Here is a 15,298-nt window from a genome sequence, read left to right on the forward strand (position 1 = left end):
GTTTGATCAATTTCAGATTGAAGAAGTTGGTAGAATTCTTCTATTTCATCCTCACTGGCTTTAGTGGTTGGTGCGTAAATTTGAATAATAGTGGTGTTAACTGATAATAACATGCGGCGCATGGATATTATCCTATCACAGACAGCATTGTACCTCATGACTGATCTGGATATGTTTCTTTTTGACGATAAATGCAACAGCGTTCTTTTTCAATTTGTCATTCCCTACATAGTAAATCATGTGGTTGTCAGATTCTAAATGGCCAATATCAGTCCATTTCAGCTCACTAATGCCTAAGATATCAATGCTTATGCATTCTACTTTATTTTTGATAACTTCTAATTTTCCCAGATTCATTCTTCCTACATTCCATGTTCCAATTGTCAGTGGATATTTACACCTGTTTCTCTTCATTTTGAGTTGTGCCCCATCAGCAAATGAAGGTCCTGCGAGTTTTTCTTCCACGAGCTTTACTCCATTTGAGTTATCACGGTCAACTCCACTTTGAGGAGGCCTCTCTTCCTTCCCCAGTTGCATTTTGAGTGCCTTCCAACCTGAGGGGCTTATTTTCTGGCACTGTATCTGACAGTGTTTCTCTGCTATTCAGTGACTAAAGATTTGGAAGTAGTTTGTCGCTCTTTCTTCCTAGTCTGTCTTTGTCTGGGAGCTCATCTGAAACCTGTCCACCATGGGTGACCCTGCTGGTTATTTAAAATACCGGTGGCATAGCCCTCAGAATCACAGCAACTCACAAGCCACCACAGTATGACAAACTGACAGATGAGTGGTGGTCGTTTGGTTTTAAGTGGAAACTATCACTTTAAATTTTGAGGAGATCTATATGCATGAGTAGTAGAACCCTCTAGGGGTGGGGGTGGGGTATACATTCGCTCAGGTATCCCCTTTAGTCACCAGAATGAAGGTGCGCAGACAGCGAGAGACCAATGAACAGATACCAAAAAATGAATGTCCACACCTGTACCTCCACAGTTCTGTCAGGTGTTCGTGACTGCTCTGATCCTTCCCCCACTTGGTCTCTCCCAAGATGGCGGCTCTGGGAATAGCTGAGCATCTTGAATTAGAAAGCAATGGATTTCTTGATTCTGCTAAAAATTCCCCTAGCTGTAAGCCTTCCAATCTTCTAAATATTCCTTTATATGTGATTGAGAGTTCTAGCACCATCCCCTGAGGCTGCTTGGCCTGGTATTCTGTGTTGTTGGTGATGGAGCTCCTCACTGCACGAGTACCTGATCCGCCATCTTGATAGTATCAATATAGTTGGAAAATAAAGATGAAAGAAATGATGCTGGAGATGACGTGATAGAATTTTGCAAGCCCAATGGATTATTCATTTATTCATTGCAAATACCTTTTTTAAACAACTCTGATAGCATAGTGGTTATGAATCAGGCTGCAAACTGCAGGGTCAGCAGTTCGAAACTACCAGCTGTTCCGTGGGAGAAAGATGAGGCTTGGGAAAGATTTACAGCTTTGGAAACCCTGTACAGGGTCGCTATGGGTCAGAATCGACTCAACAGCACTTAACAACAACAAAAGATGACTGTACACGTGGACCTCACCACATGGAGTACACAGAAATCAAATTGACTGTATCTATGAGAAGAGACAGTAGAAAAGCTCCATATCATCAGCCAAAACATGGCCAGAGCTGACTCTGGAAAGACCATCATTTGCTTATCTGCACATTCAGGCTGAAGCTGAAAGAATTAATACAAGTTCATGAGAGCCAAAATTTGAGCTTGAACGTATCCCACCTGAATTTAGAGACCATCCTAAGAACAGCTTTGATGCATTAAACAGTAGTGACCGAAGACCAGAAGAATTGTGAGGTGACATTAAGAACATCATACAGGAAGAAAGCAAAAGATAATTTAAAAGACAAGAAAAGACCAAAATGGATGTCAGAAGAAAGTTGCTCTCCAATGTATAGATGATAACATGAGTGGTAGAAATGAGGAGATAAAATAGGTAAACAGGAAATTTCAAATGGTAGCTCGAGAAACCAAGTCAGGTATTGTCAAATACAATGAAATGTGCAAAGACTTAGAGTTAGAAAACCAAAAGGGAAGAACACCCTCAGCACTTCTCAAGCTGAAAGAACTGAAGAAAACTATTAAGCCTCAACTTGCAATATTGAAAGATTGTATGGGCAAAACACTTAAATGATACAGAAAATGGGGAAGGAAATTCCTGCATCACCACCTAGAAATGAGACAGTACTCACTGCCCTCAGCCCTACTCTGCCAGCTGTTCCGTTCTGCGGCAGTCCTCACCAAGCCTCACCCATGTGGCTGGCTCTAGGTCTGGTCTCAGCTGTCGGCTCCACCCTTTGTTCCTAGGTCACACAAAAGGACAAGATCCCGTTCAACCCACTGTCCAGTCTTCTGGAGTTACCCAACTCAGAAAGCCTAGGCCAGGCCTCCAGGTAACATCTGCCCAGTACACCCAAGTCTGGATTGTTGTGTTGTTGTTAAATGCCATCAAGTTGGTTCTGATGCATAGCAGCCCTGTATACTATTTTCAAGGAGGGGCTGGTGTTTTCGAACTGCCAACCTTGCAGTTAGCAGTCAAGTCCTTATCCTGCACCATCACATCAGGACTCCAAGCCTGGACTGGAGAAGCTTAAAATGGGCTTTAATCTTTGTCACTTCAGGACAACATCAGACTCTCCTCTGCTGTACTGTTAATGATTCTTGAAAGCCTCATGTTACTGGGGAAACTTATTTAAATTATGAGAATGACACATCTCTGTCTTTATATCTAGGTGGAAGAAGTGTTTAAGGCCTCGCCTTTCCTTGTGGGAGATGATTGTGTCTCCATTATGAATGGAACAGATGAAGGTAGAGTTGCCCAAAGTGTCTTGGTCCAACAAAGGATGTACCCTGAGACTGAATGAAGTGTTTCTGCCAAGAGCTCAGTTGGAGAGGCTCTTCCTTGGTCAAAGAAGCAAGTGAATGATAATAAAATCACTGTCCAGTTCCAACTCACAACTTTAATATCTGAGAGGGTCTTTTTGGTGCCAGTGTTAGAGACTGATTGATCATCTTGACCAACTCTGAACCTGGCACAGGTTCACAGTTTTAAGAGCATTTAGAGACACTCTTCAGTTGCTATACGCTTGGAATGTTGTTACTGTTGTAATTCTAAGAGTGACAATAAGTAGTTCCTTACTGGACCCTGGTTTACATATGACCCTAGGAATTTATTTGTATAGCAGAAGGGATGGGAGCATTTGGTTATTTTCCTTCTTCTTCCAGAAAAAGGAAGCTGGTCACACAGAACACAGGGAGGGTGTGGCATTGAGCAATGCACATAAAGCTTTTAAGTATAGTATCTTCTGGCCACAAAGTTTTCTTTGAATAAAATCCCTCTGTAAGTGAGGGAATGGTCACTTCATTCTTTGGGCCCAGTCTGTAAGCAGGTACCTGCAGACCCCATGTGTCCCACATTGCTGTAGTTAAGTGCTGTCGAGTCAGTTCCAACTCATAGCAACCCTGTATAGGGTTTCTAAGGAGCAGCTGGTGAACTTGAAGCACCATCTTTGCAGTTCAAGCGACTTTGCTGTCCAGCACTTAACCCTCACCACCACGCCAGGGACCCAGGTATCATATATAGCACCTTCGGAATTCAGCACTTTTCTGTAATCTCTTTCTCTTGTAGGTGTTTCCGCTTGGATCACAGTCAACTTCCTGACAGGTGCGTGCACTTACCTCACAGGGAGGCTGGTTGTTCTCTGATGTCTGCACATGTGACTCATGGCTGGGCTTTCCAGACCTTGTTCCTACTTGTTAAACAACTCCTGGGGTCTCACACTGGGGTAGGTGTTAAGGAGAGTGAGTGCTGAGGGTTGGGACGATTCTCCAGCAAACCTACTCCAGGGCAGGTGAGGGAGCGCTGACCGCCTGCTGAGTGTTATAGAAATACCAGAGGTCAGTATCTGTAGGTGCATACCCATGATCTTCTTCCCAGTAGAGACTTCAGGTCCTGTTGTCTGTCAACGTTCAGACTCCAGCCACTGGAGCCAGAGTTGTTATGTACCCCCTAATAACAGCGCATCTCTAAGGGAATTCATTAGCTGCAGCTTATCTTGCTTCACGTTCCATTTTGGGGTGGGGCTTGTAACTGTCTGTTTAACCTTGCTACTGCCAGTATCTACTACTCATTAACACAGCTATGGTGTGCTGGTTTTTTGTTCACACATATTCTAGGCAGTTTGAAAACCCCCGGAAGGAGCAGTGTTGGCATGCTGGACTTGGGTGGAGGATCCACACAGATTACCTTCCTACCAGCCATTGAGGTAACTGGCTGCCACAGGGGAGACAGAGCAGGCCTCATCGAGGCACGCAGTCACATTGGGATAGCAGGAACCCAAGCACCAGGTCGAGGCACTGTGCTCTCTAAGCCTGTGACCAGGCACATTACCGGTTCATGATTTTTGCTCTGGTTCTAACTCTGCCTGGAAAAAAAGCAGAGAAATTGTGATGCGGAAACATACACTCACACCCACTTAGGAGATAGGGGATAAATTAGATGAAATGGGAAGTAATGTGTCTCCTTCCCAGCAGGGCTCTAATGTGGTTCAGAGACCTGGTTCTGTCCATCTGCTGCAGAGAAAGTTTCACATCTCCTCACCAAGCAGACTCCAAAGGAAGCCTTCTAATTAAGACCACCTACTGCGTGAAAAGTGCCCTCCTCCCTCATTTATTACTGGTTTTCACTAGGAGAGCTTGGCATGTTTGTAATTATGGAAAAATTGTACATAAGATGGAAAAATATGCATTTTCACTTTGGCTGTTTAATTTTCTCTCTTTGTTCCAAGCTCATTCGCAGCATGTAGCTTCATGAAAAGCTAACGTAGTTGAATATATCTGTGAATACCCTGTTCTTTCAAGTGAATTAAGGGACTGGGGGACCATATTTCTAGAGAGACCAGAAGGAAGCATGGTGACCCTCCCTGTGTTCCCCAGGGCACCCTTAAGACCTCACCAGCCAGTTATATCACATCACTGCAGATGTTCAACAGGACCTACCAGCTCTACTCCTACAGGTTTGTTTTGGGAAGTGATGAGTAAAGACTAACCAACACAATGCTCAGAAGAAACAGCTGTATGTACGCCCCTCTTCCCCCATCATGCACCTCAGTGGAGAGAGCAGGACTCAGGCACTCAGTCACAGAAGTGCTTCCAGGGTGCTTCCTGCTGAATAGCCTACCAAGCTTCACAACATTACATCTTTTCCTCTTCCCCCTCCTTCTTTTCCTCTCTCCTTCCACTTTTTCCTTCTCTCTCCTTTATTCCCTTCCTCCTTCTTTCTGTTCCCCTGCTCTTTCCTCCTTCCCCTTTCTTCTTTCTCCCTCTTCTACATCCCTTCTTCTTTCTCTATTTCTTTTCTCCTCCTACCTCCACCACTTTCATTCTTCTTCATTTTTAGATTTACTTACTAACTCTATTTTCTTCTACTTTGGAGGAGAAGGGTGGGCCCATGCAGTAGGCAAAGAAGTTTCTGGACATGCCACACGGAACCCTGCATAGTCCTTTTGTAAAGGCTCACACCCCATGAAGAAGGGGCCATGTCTGTTTTATGCACCATGGTGTTCCAGCTCCTAGCTGAGCCGCTTCCCCAAAATAATACCCCTGCCCTTTCTGGTAATTAGTTGAATTCCCTCAGCTTTACAAAGAGAAACTTCTTTGTAAAGAAGAAGCATTAAAGCCTTGTCACATGCCCCCCCTTTCCCCCTGACTCTGGTCTGAGGCCTGGTATATTACTGAAGCAGAGCTCCAGACAGTGCTCAGTGCTCTTTACTCACATTGCTTTATTCCCACAGCTATCTGGGACTCGGGCTGATGTCGGCCCGCCTCGCACTCTTGGGTGGTGTGGAAGGCCAACCTGGTGAGTGGAATTCATGTAGGGGCCACATTTTATTACCTCAGCTTCCTCTATCACCAAGAGGGTGAACCCTGCCCTGGAGGAAAACTGTCCCACCTGCCCCCACCCCTCCCACCATTGCAGCCTATTGGGCATAGCTGGAGCATGGGTAGGGACCACAGCCTAACACCTCATGTGCCTTTTCTAAATTCAATGTCTTTTCCTTGTACATATTCTAAGTCAATTTTTAGAAAAAAGCTGTTTGTGGAGCCATTTCTGAAGATTTAGGAACCCAAGTTAATAGTAGAGTAGCCGCCTTCACTTGGAATCATGTGTGAGGTTGTTCTTCATGACAGTACAGGGCTCTGAGAGGACTGCCATCATCAACTCCTGCTGTTTGAAGGAGCATACAGACTCACGCTGCTCTTACTTTAACTGGGGTGCCTGCTGGCCATTTTGGCTGGACCACACTGAAAAGGAACCTGCTCTTGGGTTAAGCCCCAGTTAGCTTTCATGAAAGGTGTTACTTTTAGACTTGCCCAAATGTACTGGGCCTTGTTACTGTGGAGGACAGTGCCTCAGGCTGGCACAGGTCTTTCCTAAATATCTTAGCACCTCTTATCTACATACCATCCATGCTTCTGCTCACTCTCAGGCCTCAGTTGCTTACTTAACTCCCATCCCCCCACGTTTCCCAGTTGCTCCCAAATGGTGCATCACCTCCACCCTCACCTCATTCTGCCAATAGACTTGAAATTGTCCTGCTCAAAGTTTGGGTTTCCATGCATATTCAAACCCTAGTGTCAAACTAAATACATGTTTAAGCTTCTGAATCACCTGCAGCCCTCACTCGGGGGCCCAAGAATACTTTGTCATTTTACCAGAGTGATCAGGTTGATGGACCCAGGGTGGGCACTCCTTTCCATCAGAGCAACAAGGGTGCACTGTCTTAGCAGGCCACACTTGACATTGGCTCTGAGAGCTGTGAACTGCTCCCTGCCTAAGAGGACAAATCTCCCGGTTTGCTCTGTTAACCTACAAACAGCAGTCACTTTATGACGTTTGATTCCCGGGATCTGCTGAGCACCTCTGCTTGGGCTGCAGCTGTGGTCCAGACACTAAAGCTGGTGCCAGACACTTGTGCTGAATGTTAACACCAATCTGGAACACAGAGAGACATTTGCTTTCTAGACCTCAGCCGCCTTCATTCTGATGTTGCAGCCCTCTGTACCCCCAGTGTCCATTTCAGGGATCTGGGAGCCCCAGTCCTTGTGTTATCATTTACTTTTTCTTCAATCCCCTGATTTCAGCTAATGATGAGAAGGAGCTAGTCAGCCCTTGTCTGCCCCCTGGTTTCAAAGGAAAGTGGGAGCATGCTGAAGTCACATATAGAATTTCTGGAGAGAAAACAGGTAGGTGGCTGATTCATCCATGTTTATAAGGATGAGGGTGGCAGCCAGCCCATCCCAGAACGTGGCCTGGGAGAAGGAACCACTGCTGCCAAGCCTCTCAGACAAGCTGTGTGCACCTCATGAGGTGGAAGTGTGCCTAGTCTGCACTGGGGCTCTGGCCTTGTCTGTCACCAAACACTTTATTCACAATGGTTGAATTTCCTCACTCCTTTCTCTAGCAAGGAAGAACCAAGTATCTAGGCTGAGATGAACAGTTGCATCTGCACTGTTAGCCCAGAATCTCACTAAGGAGCCTGGTTGTGAACAAAGGGAGAGACCTGGACTCCCTCCTTTGCACTTAACCAGGCCCTCCCCTGATCTTGGCTATCTTGAGTGGCCTCTGCCCATTTGGCTGCTTCTGAAGGAAATTCTGAAGTGTTTCTGAACTGTGTCTATGGACATAAGTGTATCCACCTTGTCTGTGGCTCTGTTACCAGCAGAGGCTTCAGTGTGTTCTGGTTCCAGGCAGGCAGCCGTGGATGATGCAGATATCCCCTACATAGAGTTGACATGATAGTGGGAAGAGTCAGACAGGAAAACAGTAGAAATGCTCTGAAGAAAAATAAAAGCAGGAAAGAAAGAAAAAGGAGTGCTCAGGGAGAAGACAGTGAGGAACCAAGAGGTGACAAGATGACAGAATAAAATGCAGAGAGAATTAGCCTTGCTCTAGAGCAGCAGTGCTAGAGTGGGGCAGAGGGTACAATGGCCCTGGGACATCTCCTGCATTTAAAGAATAAGGAGGAGCCAGTGTGACTGACCTGACAGGGAGAGTAGGAAGATATGAATTCAAAGAGTAGAGGTGTGGCTGAGCAATTCCAGGGAGAGATGAGAAGCAGAGGTGAAGGCTGGAGACCTGGCTGATGCTGGCTGGTAGTGGAAGCAGAGACAAATGATGGGTGCTGGATATGGTCTACTGATGGTTTCGATGTGAGTTGTGAAGAATGCATCACCTGAGGGCCCAGTGGAGAGACTGGGTGCAGCAGGTTTAATGAAAAGGTCAGAATGGATTGAGGCTAGGTGAGTAGAGATTCTGTCAGATGCCCAAGGCAGGGCCTGTGGTGTTAGTTCAGCATTAATTACTAGTCATGTGAGCTCCACATGTTGCCAGGTAGGCCTATTTCCTCATCTGTGTAACACAGAATGCAGACCTCACCTTAGGGTGGAATGAAGACAGAGCAGGGCATGTTCATTCTTGCCTAGGCCAGGCCTGGTGGGGTGGGGGCCAGGTAGACTGTACCTTGGGTCCACTGATTAAAGTAGTGCAAGGCCCTGGAGGTGGTCCCAGGGTGGTTGTGTTGAGGTGTGTGCAGAGTCAGTGAGCAGACCCTTACTGGGTTCCACTCTGCCCTCCTGACCCAGGTCTTGAGATGCTTGGCAGGACCACATTTTCAGGACCACCTGACCCCAGCTTTGTGCTTATTCTCTGCCAGCAGCCAACCCTCATAAGCTGTGTGCCAACAAAGTGTCAGAAATTCTTCGAAGCAAAGTGCACAGGACAGAGGAAGTGAAATATGTGGATTTCTACGCCTTCTCTTACTATTATGATCTTGCTGCACAAATCGGCCTCATCGGTAAGGACACACATGATTGTGTTGTGCAGACAGGCACCTGAAGCCACCCCTGGATATGGCCTTTCCTAGCAGTGGCCTGAGGCCTGCTGTCATGTCAAGCTTTGAGTCATCTACATCAACTTAGCAGCAAGACCATGGATAGACACCTTGTTGTCTGGAAAGAGCCTGCTATTTATATATGAGGGGAATTCAAAAGTTTATGGAAAAATTCCATTATCTCTTAATTCCATTTTTCACAAACTTTCTGAAACCCACTCATCTAGATTAGCAATCTAAGGCACCAATACAGACCAGTGTGGTGCTAAGGGTTAGTACACTGGACTGCAAAGTCAGTTTGAACTGTAAGGTCAGCGGTTCAAGTTCACCAGCCACTCCTCAGAAACCCTATACCGGGTCACAAGTCAGAACTGACTTGATGACACTTAGCAAAAACAGTGGTCTAAAATATTTCACAGTTCATGCTGTGGCCGTGTGCCTACTCAGGGAGCTACTTTCTAACAATGCCCCTCACCTGCCAACCACTCCCTCTGCCCAGGCAGAATGTTCCAGGTTGGTGTGGGGAAGGCTTGACAACTTGGCAGATCAGCCCCAGGATCACAGAGCGTGTCTGGTTTATTGTCCATACCCAGAGGTGAATTATGGGCAGAAAAAGATGTTCTGGGTGTCTGGGCGAGTGTTTACAAAAAGTATGAGTGAAAACTCTTGAGAGAGTGTGAAATCAATTTAGTGGCTGTGACCAGGATTTTTTAGTGAAGTAAACTGAAAACATCAGAATATATTGCATATGTAAGGGTTATTGTTGGGTGCTGTCTAGTGGGTTCCAACTCATAGCAACCTTATGTGGCAGTAGAATTGCCTCATAGGGTTTCCTTGGCTGCAATCTGACAATGCAGATTGTTAGATTTTTCACTCACAGAGCCTCTGGGTGGGTTTGAACTACCAACCTATTAGTAAGAGTTGTTAATGTTTTAGATGAAAAGTCACCCAGAAGATAGATCCTGGGGCCTAGGGCTTGCCTTCTCAGCTCCCATGGATCTACCCTACTGCCCGCTAAGTAGGAACTCTGAAAAAGCCTCACTGCATAAAGAGACCCTAGCTAGGGTGAAGGCAAGGTAAAAGGTTACCCTCGCCCTCATCCCAAGCCCCAGGTCCCTCTGGCACAAATGGGGGCGAGAAGGTGTGTCCCTGGCACCCTGATGGAACCTACTGTTTCCTACCAGAGCCCTGGAGTACCCTCATGGTATGCTTACCTTTGGAGCACCTCCATCACCCCCAACCACTGTGGGTCCTCACCCCAATGCAGGCTGCCCCCTAGGAGACCAGAAATCTTCTGGGTCCCCAGGAAGTTGTGGCATGGCTCAGAGGTGGCAGCACAGCTTGAAGGTACCACACTGTTCAGCATAGCTTGTCCCTTGGTGCTGTGCACACCCAAGTGTTACCCACCTGCTGCCATGTTCCCATCACACCTGTGTTTATCTCTGTCATTGGTTACCCCTGCTCTGGAAGAAGACTGGTCTATGTCCAGAAATTATCTCTCCCTAATGTTAATATATGCTAACTAAATGGATGTCCACAGTTACAGAAGAGTCAAAGGAGGTTCTTCTTCCCAACATGGTGATCAGTCTCTCTCATACAGGTGTAAGTGCAGGCCCGAACCCACCTTGACCTCTACTGGACATGGAATTTTGGGGTGTGTCTGAGAACCAAGTCATAGTTCCTAAGAACCAGACACTCTCCTTGTGCTCCTTCTGGGGCTACAGAGGCCTGGCAGCACCTCTCTTCCTCCACAGAGGCATTGCCCACTTGTCCTAGCAAACTACTCCTTTGCAAGAAACACAGGTTTGAGGTTTTTTCTTTAAACTTGGAGAAATTAATACCAGAATACTGATGAGTTGAATGCCACAACCTCAGGAAACATTTCCAATTCCATATTTTCACTTTTCTTAACTTGAAATTGTTTTCTGTTTTTGTGGCCAATAGACCCTAGCAAGCTTCCTCTCCAGGGCTGAGGCTGCCGTGACCCTGAAGGCCTTGACTGGTCTTCTGTCTGCCCATCCCACGTCATGCCACCTCACAGACCTCATATGAGCAAGGAGCCTACCACCTCTTCCAGCAGTAGGCATTCAGCAGGCAGGAAACCTCACAATTTGACCTCAACAAAACCCCTGGAGAGCACTCCATATAACCCTGGAACCCCTGGTCCAGCCTCTCATTCCACCTCAATGCCTTGACAGCTTCATGGGCTTCTGTGGATCTAAAGCAAATCAGGTCTCTGTTGCTATCCCACAGATGCTGAAAAAGGAGGCAGCTTGGTGGTTGAAGACTTTGAGATTGCAGCCAAGTATGGTGAGTGACCGCTTCACCTCCCAGAGCCAGAGAAGTCCCAGATGGGAAGGGTCAAGTGGGCCTGTCTGCAGCATGGATGCCCACAGTGCTGGAAATGGGCTGCAGTATCAGAACTCGGATTTTATTCCTTATTCTGCCATCAGACCAGCATTAAGAGCATGTGAGATTTTCAACATGCACTCAGGAACCCATACCTATCCAAACTCAAGTGTGCTGTCTATTAACTGCATGGCTACAGCAAGTTGCTTAATTGCCTAAGGCCCCTGTGTTGTTCACTGTTGTTGTTGTTGTTGTTGTCAGGTGCCATCGAGTCAGAACTGACTCATAGCGACCCCATGCACAGCAGAACGAAACAATGTCCGATCCTGGGCCAACCTCACTACCGCTGCCACACTTGACGTCATCAATGATGCTACTTGGCCGGTCCATCTCGTTGGGGGTCTTCCTCTTTTTCTCTGACCCTCCATCTTACCCAGCATGACATCCTTCTCTAGCGACTGTTCCCTCCTGACAATATGTCCAAAGTATGAGAGGCGAAGCTTAGTCATCCTGGCCTCCAAGGAGCACTCTGGCTGCACTTCTTCCAAAACAGATCTATTGGTTCTTTTGGCAGTTCACTGGGGAAGGACAATTCTATTCCTTCTCTCATCTGTGAAGAGCAGATTCCCTCAGTTTCATTCTTTCTAATTCCCAAGCCACTGTCACATAGGTATCTTACCAAATTCATGACTGTCCCTGAGTCTGAAGACATTAGGAAACCTTGCACAGTCAGCCCAACGTGATGGTTCAGAGCTTTGTCCTATGGAAATCCCATGGCAGAACCAGCAGCCCCTCTCCCTCTTACTCAACCTTCTCTTCTCTCACCTGCCATCACCACTACCCCTGCCATGTAAAAGTGAAGTCTTATTTACAAGACCTCTAGTCCTCATTTATCAGTTGGCTCATTTTCTGACATTTTGCATTTATGCAATAGTACAAAATCTACTATTTGACTATTTTGGGCATTAATGGTATACATACGGCAGTAACAAATGCAAATATGGTAGGTGAGAGAAATGCTTACTGTAACGATTAAGGTTATGTGCCAATTTGTCTGAACCGTGTTTTACAGTTGTTTGGCAGTTATGAAACAATATAATTTAGCAGTTACATAATAATGGAATTGGTAGTTATTTAATGATGTGCTTTGGCAGTTAGATAATATTGTACTCATCCTTTATTTGTTGATCTGATGAGGTCATCCTCCATTTTCTCATAACATCAATTTTAACATAATGACTTGCTCTTTTGAACCTAGCCATGTTGATAAGTAAGGAATGAGTGTAGTCTGCTCTTTTGTAAATCTATAGGCTTAAACTTTGTGTATTTCTCAATATAAAGTTCCTGACATCCAAAAATGGCTTTTTTTTTTTCCAAAAAAACTTTTATGTTACTTCTGGGTTTGTCCCCACTGACATATTATCCATACCTTTCCTCCAGAGAACAGGTGCTGATAGGAACTCTTGGCAGGTTGGAATGAAGAATGAGAGTGGGCTTTTCTGAGCCAACTTTAATGTTCATCCACTTCATCCTGCATGATTCCTAGGTTTTATACAGAGACTACCTGGGGAGGAGACTGTAGGATTTGCCCCTGACCTTCCTCTCCCACCCCAAACTGTAGTTCTGTTATCTATAAATTATGCTGTCCACCCCCAGAGTTAGTGGGCTTGTCTGCACTCCTCTTTTCCACTCCCAAGAGTGAAATCACTTAGATGCTGATTAGAATGCCCTCTCTTTGCCCACAGTGTGTCGGACGATGGAGACTCACAATCAGAGTAGCCCTTTTATGTGCATGGACCTCACTTACATCAGCTTGCTGTTGCAAGAATTTGGATTTCCAGGGAACAAACTGCTCAAGGTGAGGCTTCTACCCCCCATTCCCAACTCTTCTCAGTGCTATCTGTGGGAAGCACTGTCCCTTGGGAGGTTGCAGTTCCCCTGATCCACCCCATCCTCACTTGGGGAGTGGTCTGGGAAGCAGCACCTCATGGGAAGTGCACTTCCCTCCAACCCCCACCCCAGGTGAGGTACCTGGGAAGCACTGTCCTTGGGGGATGTGGTTCCCCTGACCTTCTTCCCTACCCCCAGCCCTCCATTCCTCCCAGGTACCTGGAAAGCAGTGCCCAAGGGGGTATTGTTCCCTTGACTCCCACTCCCTGCTGGGGGAAGCTGTTGGGAAATCCTGCCTATGGTGGGTACAGCTTCCCCTACTCATCCCTAGTCTCTACAGCAAGTATAACCATTCCTGACCTTCCTTTGTCTCTTCAAGCTGACTCGGAAGATTGATGATGTTGAGACCAGCTGGGCTCTAGGGGCCATTTTTCACTACATCGACTCTCTGAAGAGACCCATGGTCCCCACCAATGAATAGCAGCCTAGCTCTGACTGTAAGCTGCCCTGCCCGTCCGGTAATCACTCAGCTCTACCTGAACATGTTTATACAAGCAACTGCCATCTCCATGAGACCAGGACACCTTTGTGGAGCTCTGTCCCAGGCCCTTAGCTGGCTCAGCCCCTGAGCACCTTAATTTTGTACTTGGTTTTGTTGTAGGCATGTTGGAGGACCATGTAGGACTATGGTTGAGGGCTGAGACCAGCCCACCTCCCTCTAAGACCTGGGGACCTGGGGGGCCAGGTTAAGGCACCCAGCCCCAGCGCCTAGTTCTGCTACATTGGCTTTAAGTGGGCAGTGGACATAGCCACAGGCACAATGTGTGAGGCCTGTGAGCTGCAGCCCTAGCCTGGTGAGATGGCAGTCAGGCAGCCACACTCTGCCCTTTGCCTCCCTGCCATCCAGGAGTCTTATTTTGGTCTTCTGGCCCCTGTCTAGCTTCCTCCTCAGGAACAGACCTCCACCTTCTAGGGAGAATTTGACCTAAAAAGCAGTGAGTCCTTTAGCTTTCAAATGTTTGTTTTTTCCTTGAGTGTGGACAAGGGAAATTATCCTGCAGTCTGGATGCATTGGTATGGTGTTGAGTAGCTGTCACTCTGAATCAAAGAGGGAGGAGCTAGAGCAGAGCTGTGTGCACAGCTCTCATGCAAGGTGATACTGAGTCAATACTGTGAAGCCTCTGAAAATTACTGTTGCTCTGCCCCCAGGCCTCTGTGCTACGGTGCTGAGATGCTCTTGGCACTTGGTTCACTGACTCTCTGTCCCCTTGAATGTGTGGTTACTGTGAATCATGTCATATGTCCCCTTATGAGAAGAGCCAGGTCAGTCAGGGTCAAGAGCTCCAGAGCCCAGGCCCGGGCATTTCACTACAGACCCTGGTCCACCCTTTCACTGCCTGGGATCTGGGGCACTGTCTTGCTTGCTGCACTCGCCCACTCTCCTTCCCACCTTGGCCTGTTCTGAGTGACCTCATCTCTTTGTTTTGCTTAACTGTAGCCCAGGTCCTCACTGCCATGCCTGTATCACTCATGTAGTGAATGTACAGTACATGGAATCAACTGAACAATGTGTGTTCTACCCTCAATAAAAAGTTTACAACTATTTCCTCTCCTGCGAGTCCTCTTAACATAATAGCACCACCAGTCAGCGTACTAGTCCTTCCAGGGATACGCTAATACCTAAACCTGTTTACCAGTTAGGGGGAAATGCCCAAGTGGGGTACAAAGATCATACTCGTAGTATAGCTCAGTGCTGTCAGGGTACCTCATGAGGAGAGTAGGGCTTATGGATGTGGCCAGCCTAGGCAGCCCTGCTGGTGTCTGGTTCGTGAGGGAGGGGCCTGTGGACCAAAGGCTATGGAGTCTGGGCTCTGGCAGGGGGTCCAGGTAGACAGAGATGCATATAGACCTCACAAAGAACCCCAGCTCCTAAAAGGAGAAGGAGCCCACAGCAAGAGCCAGGCTAAGTCTCTGGGTAGGTCACTTCCTGCAGCTTGGTTTTCTACAGCCAGAAAATCTGGGGGATCTGGAACAGTGCAGAAGGGGACATATGCCAAGAGGGGGCTGCAGGCCCACCTCTAAATCTGAAGTGTTCTGTGCAACATCCTTGGCCTA

At 47.0% G+C, this 15,298-nt stretch overlaps 1 protein-coding gene across 1 annotated transcript in view; it reads left to right on the plus strand.

The window, feature by feature from the left end:
- ENTPD6 (ectonucleoside triphosphate diphosphohydrolase 6 (putative)) overlaps positions 1-13,664 on the plus strand; it is a 56,313-nt gene extending 42,649 nt beyond the window's left edge. The window contains exons 4-13 of the mRNA XM_006860758.1: positions 2,786-2,861; positions 3,682-3,717; positions 4,230-4,318; positions 4,989-5,068; positions 5,846-5,910; positions 7,197-7,298; positions 8,768-8,908; positions 11,198-11,254; positions 13,039-13,151; positions 13,563-13,664. Of these exons, the coding sequence (XP_006860820.1) occupies positions 2,786-2,861; positions 3,682-3,717; positions 4,230-4,318; positions 4,989-5,068; positions 5,846-5,910; positions 7,197-7,298; positions 8,768-8,908; positions 11,198-11,254; positions 13,039-13,151; positions 13,563-13,664 (861 nt within the window). The remainder of the gene's footprint in view (positions 1-2,785; positions 2,862-3,681; positions 3,718-4,229; positions 4,319-4,988; positions 5,069-5,845; positions 5,911-7,196; positions 7,299-8,767; positions 8,909-11,197; positions 11,255-13,038; positions 13,152-13,562) is intronic.
- The last annotated feature ends 1,634 nt before the right edge of the window (positions 13,665-15,298 follow it).

This window comes from Chrysochloris asiatica, unplaced genomic scaffold (assembly GCF_000296735.1).
Source record: "Chrysochloris asiatica unplaced genomic scaffold, ChrAsi1.0 scaffold00039, whole genome shotgun sequence".
Taxonomy (NCBI): domain Eukaryota; kingdom Metazoa; phylum Chordata; class Mammalia; order Afrosoricida; family Chrysochloridae; genus Chrysochloris; species Chrysochloris asiatica.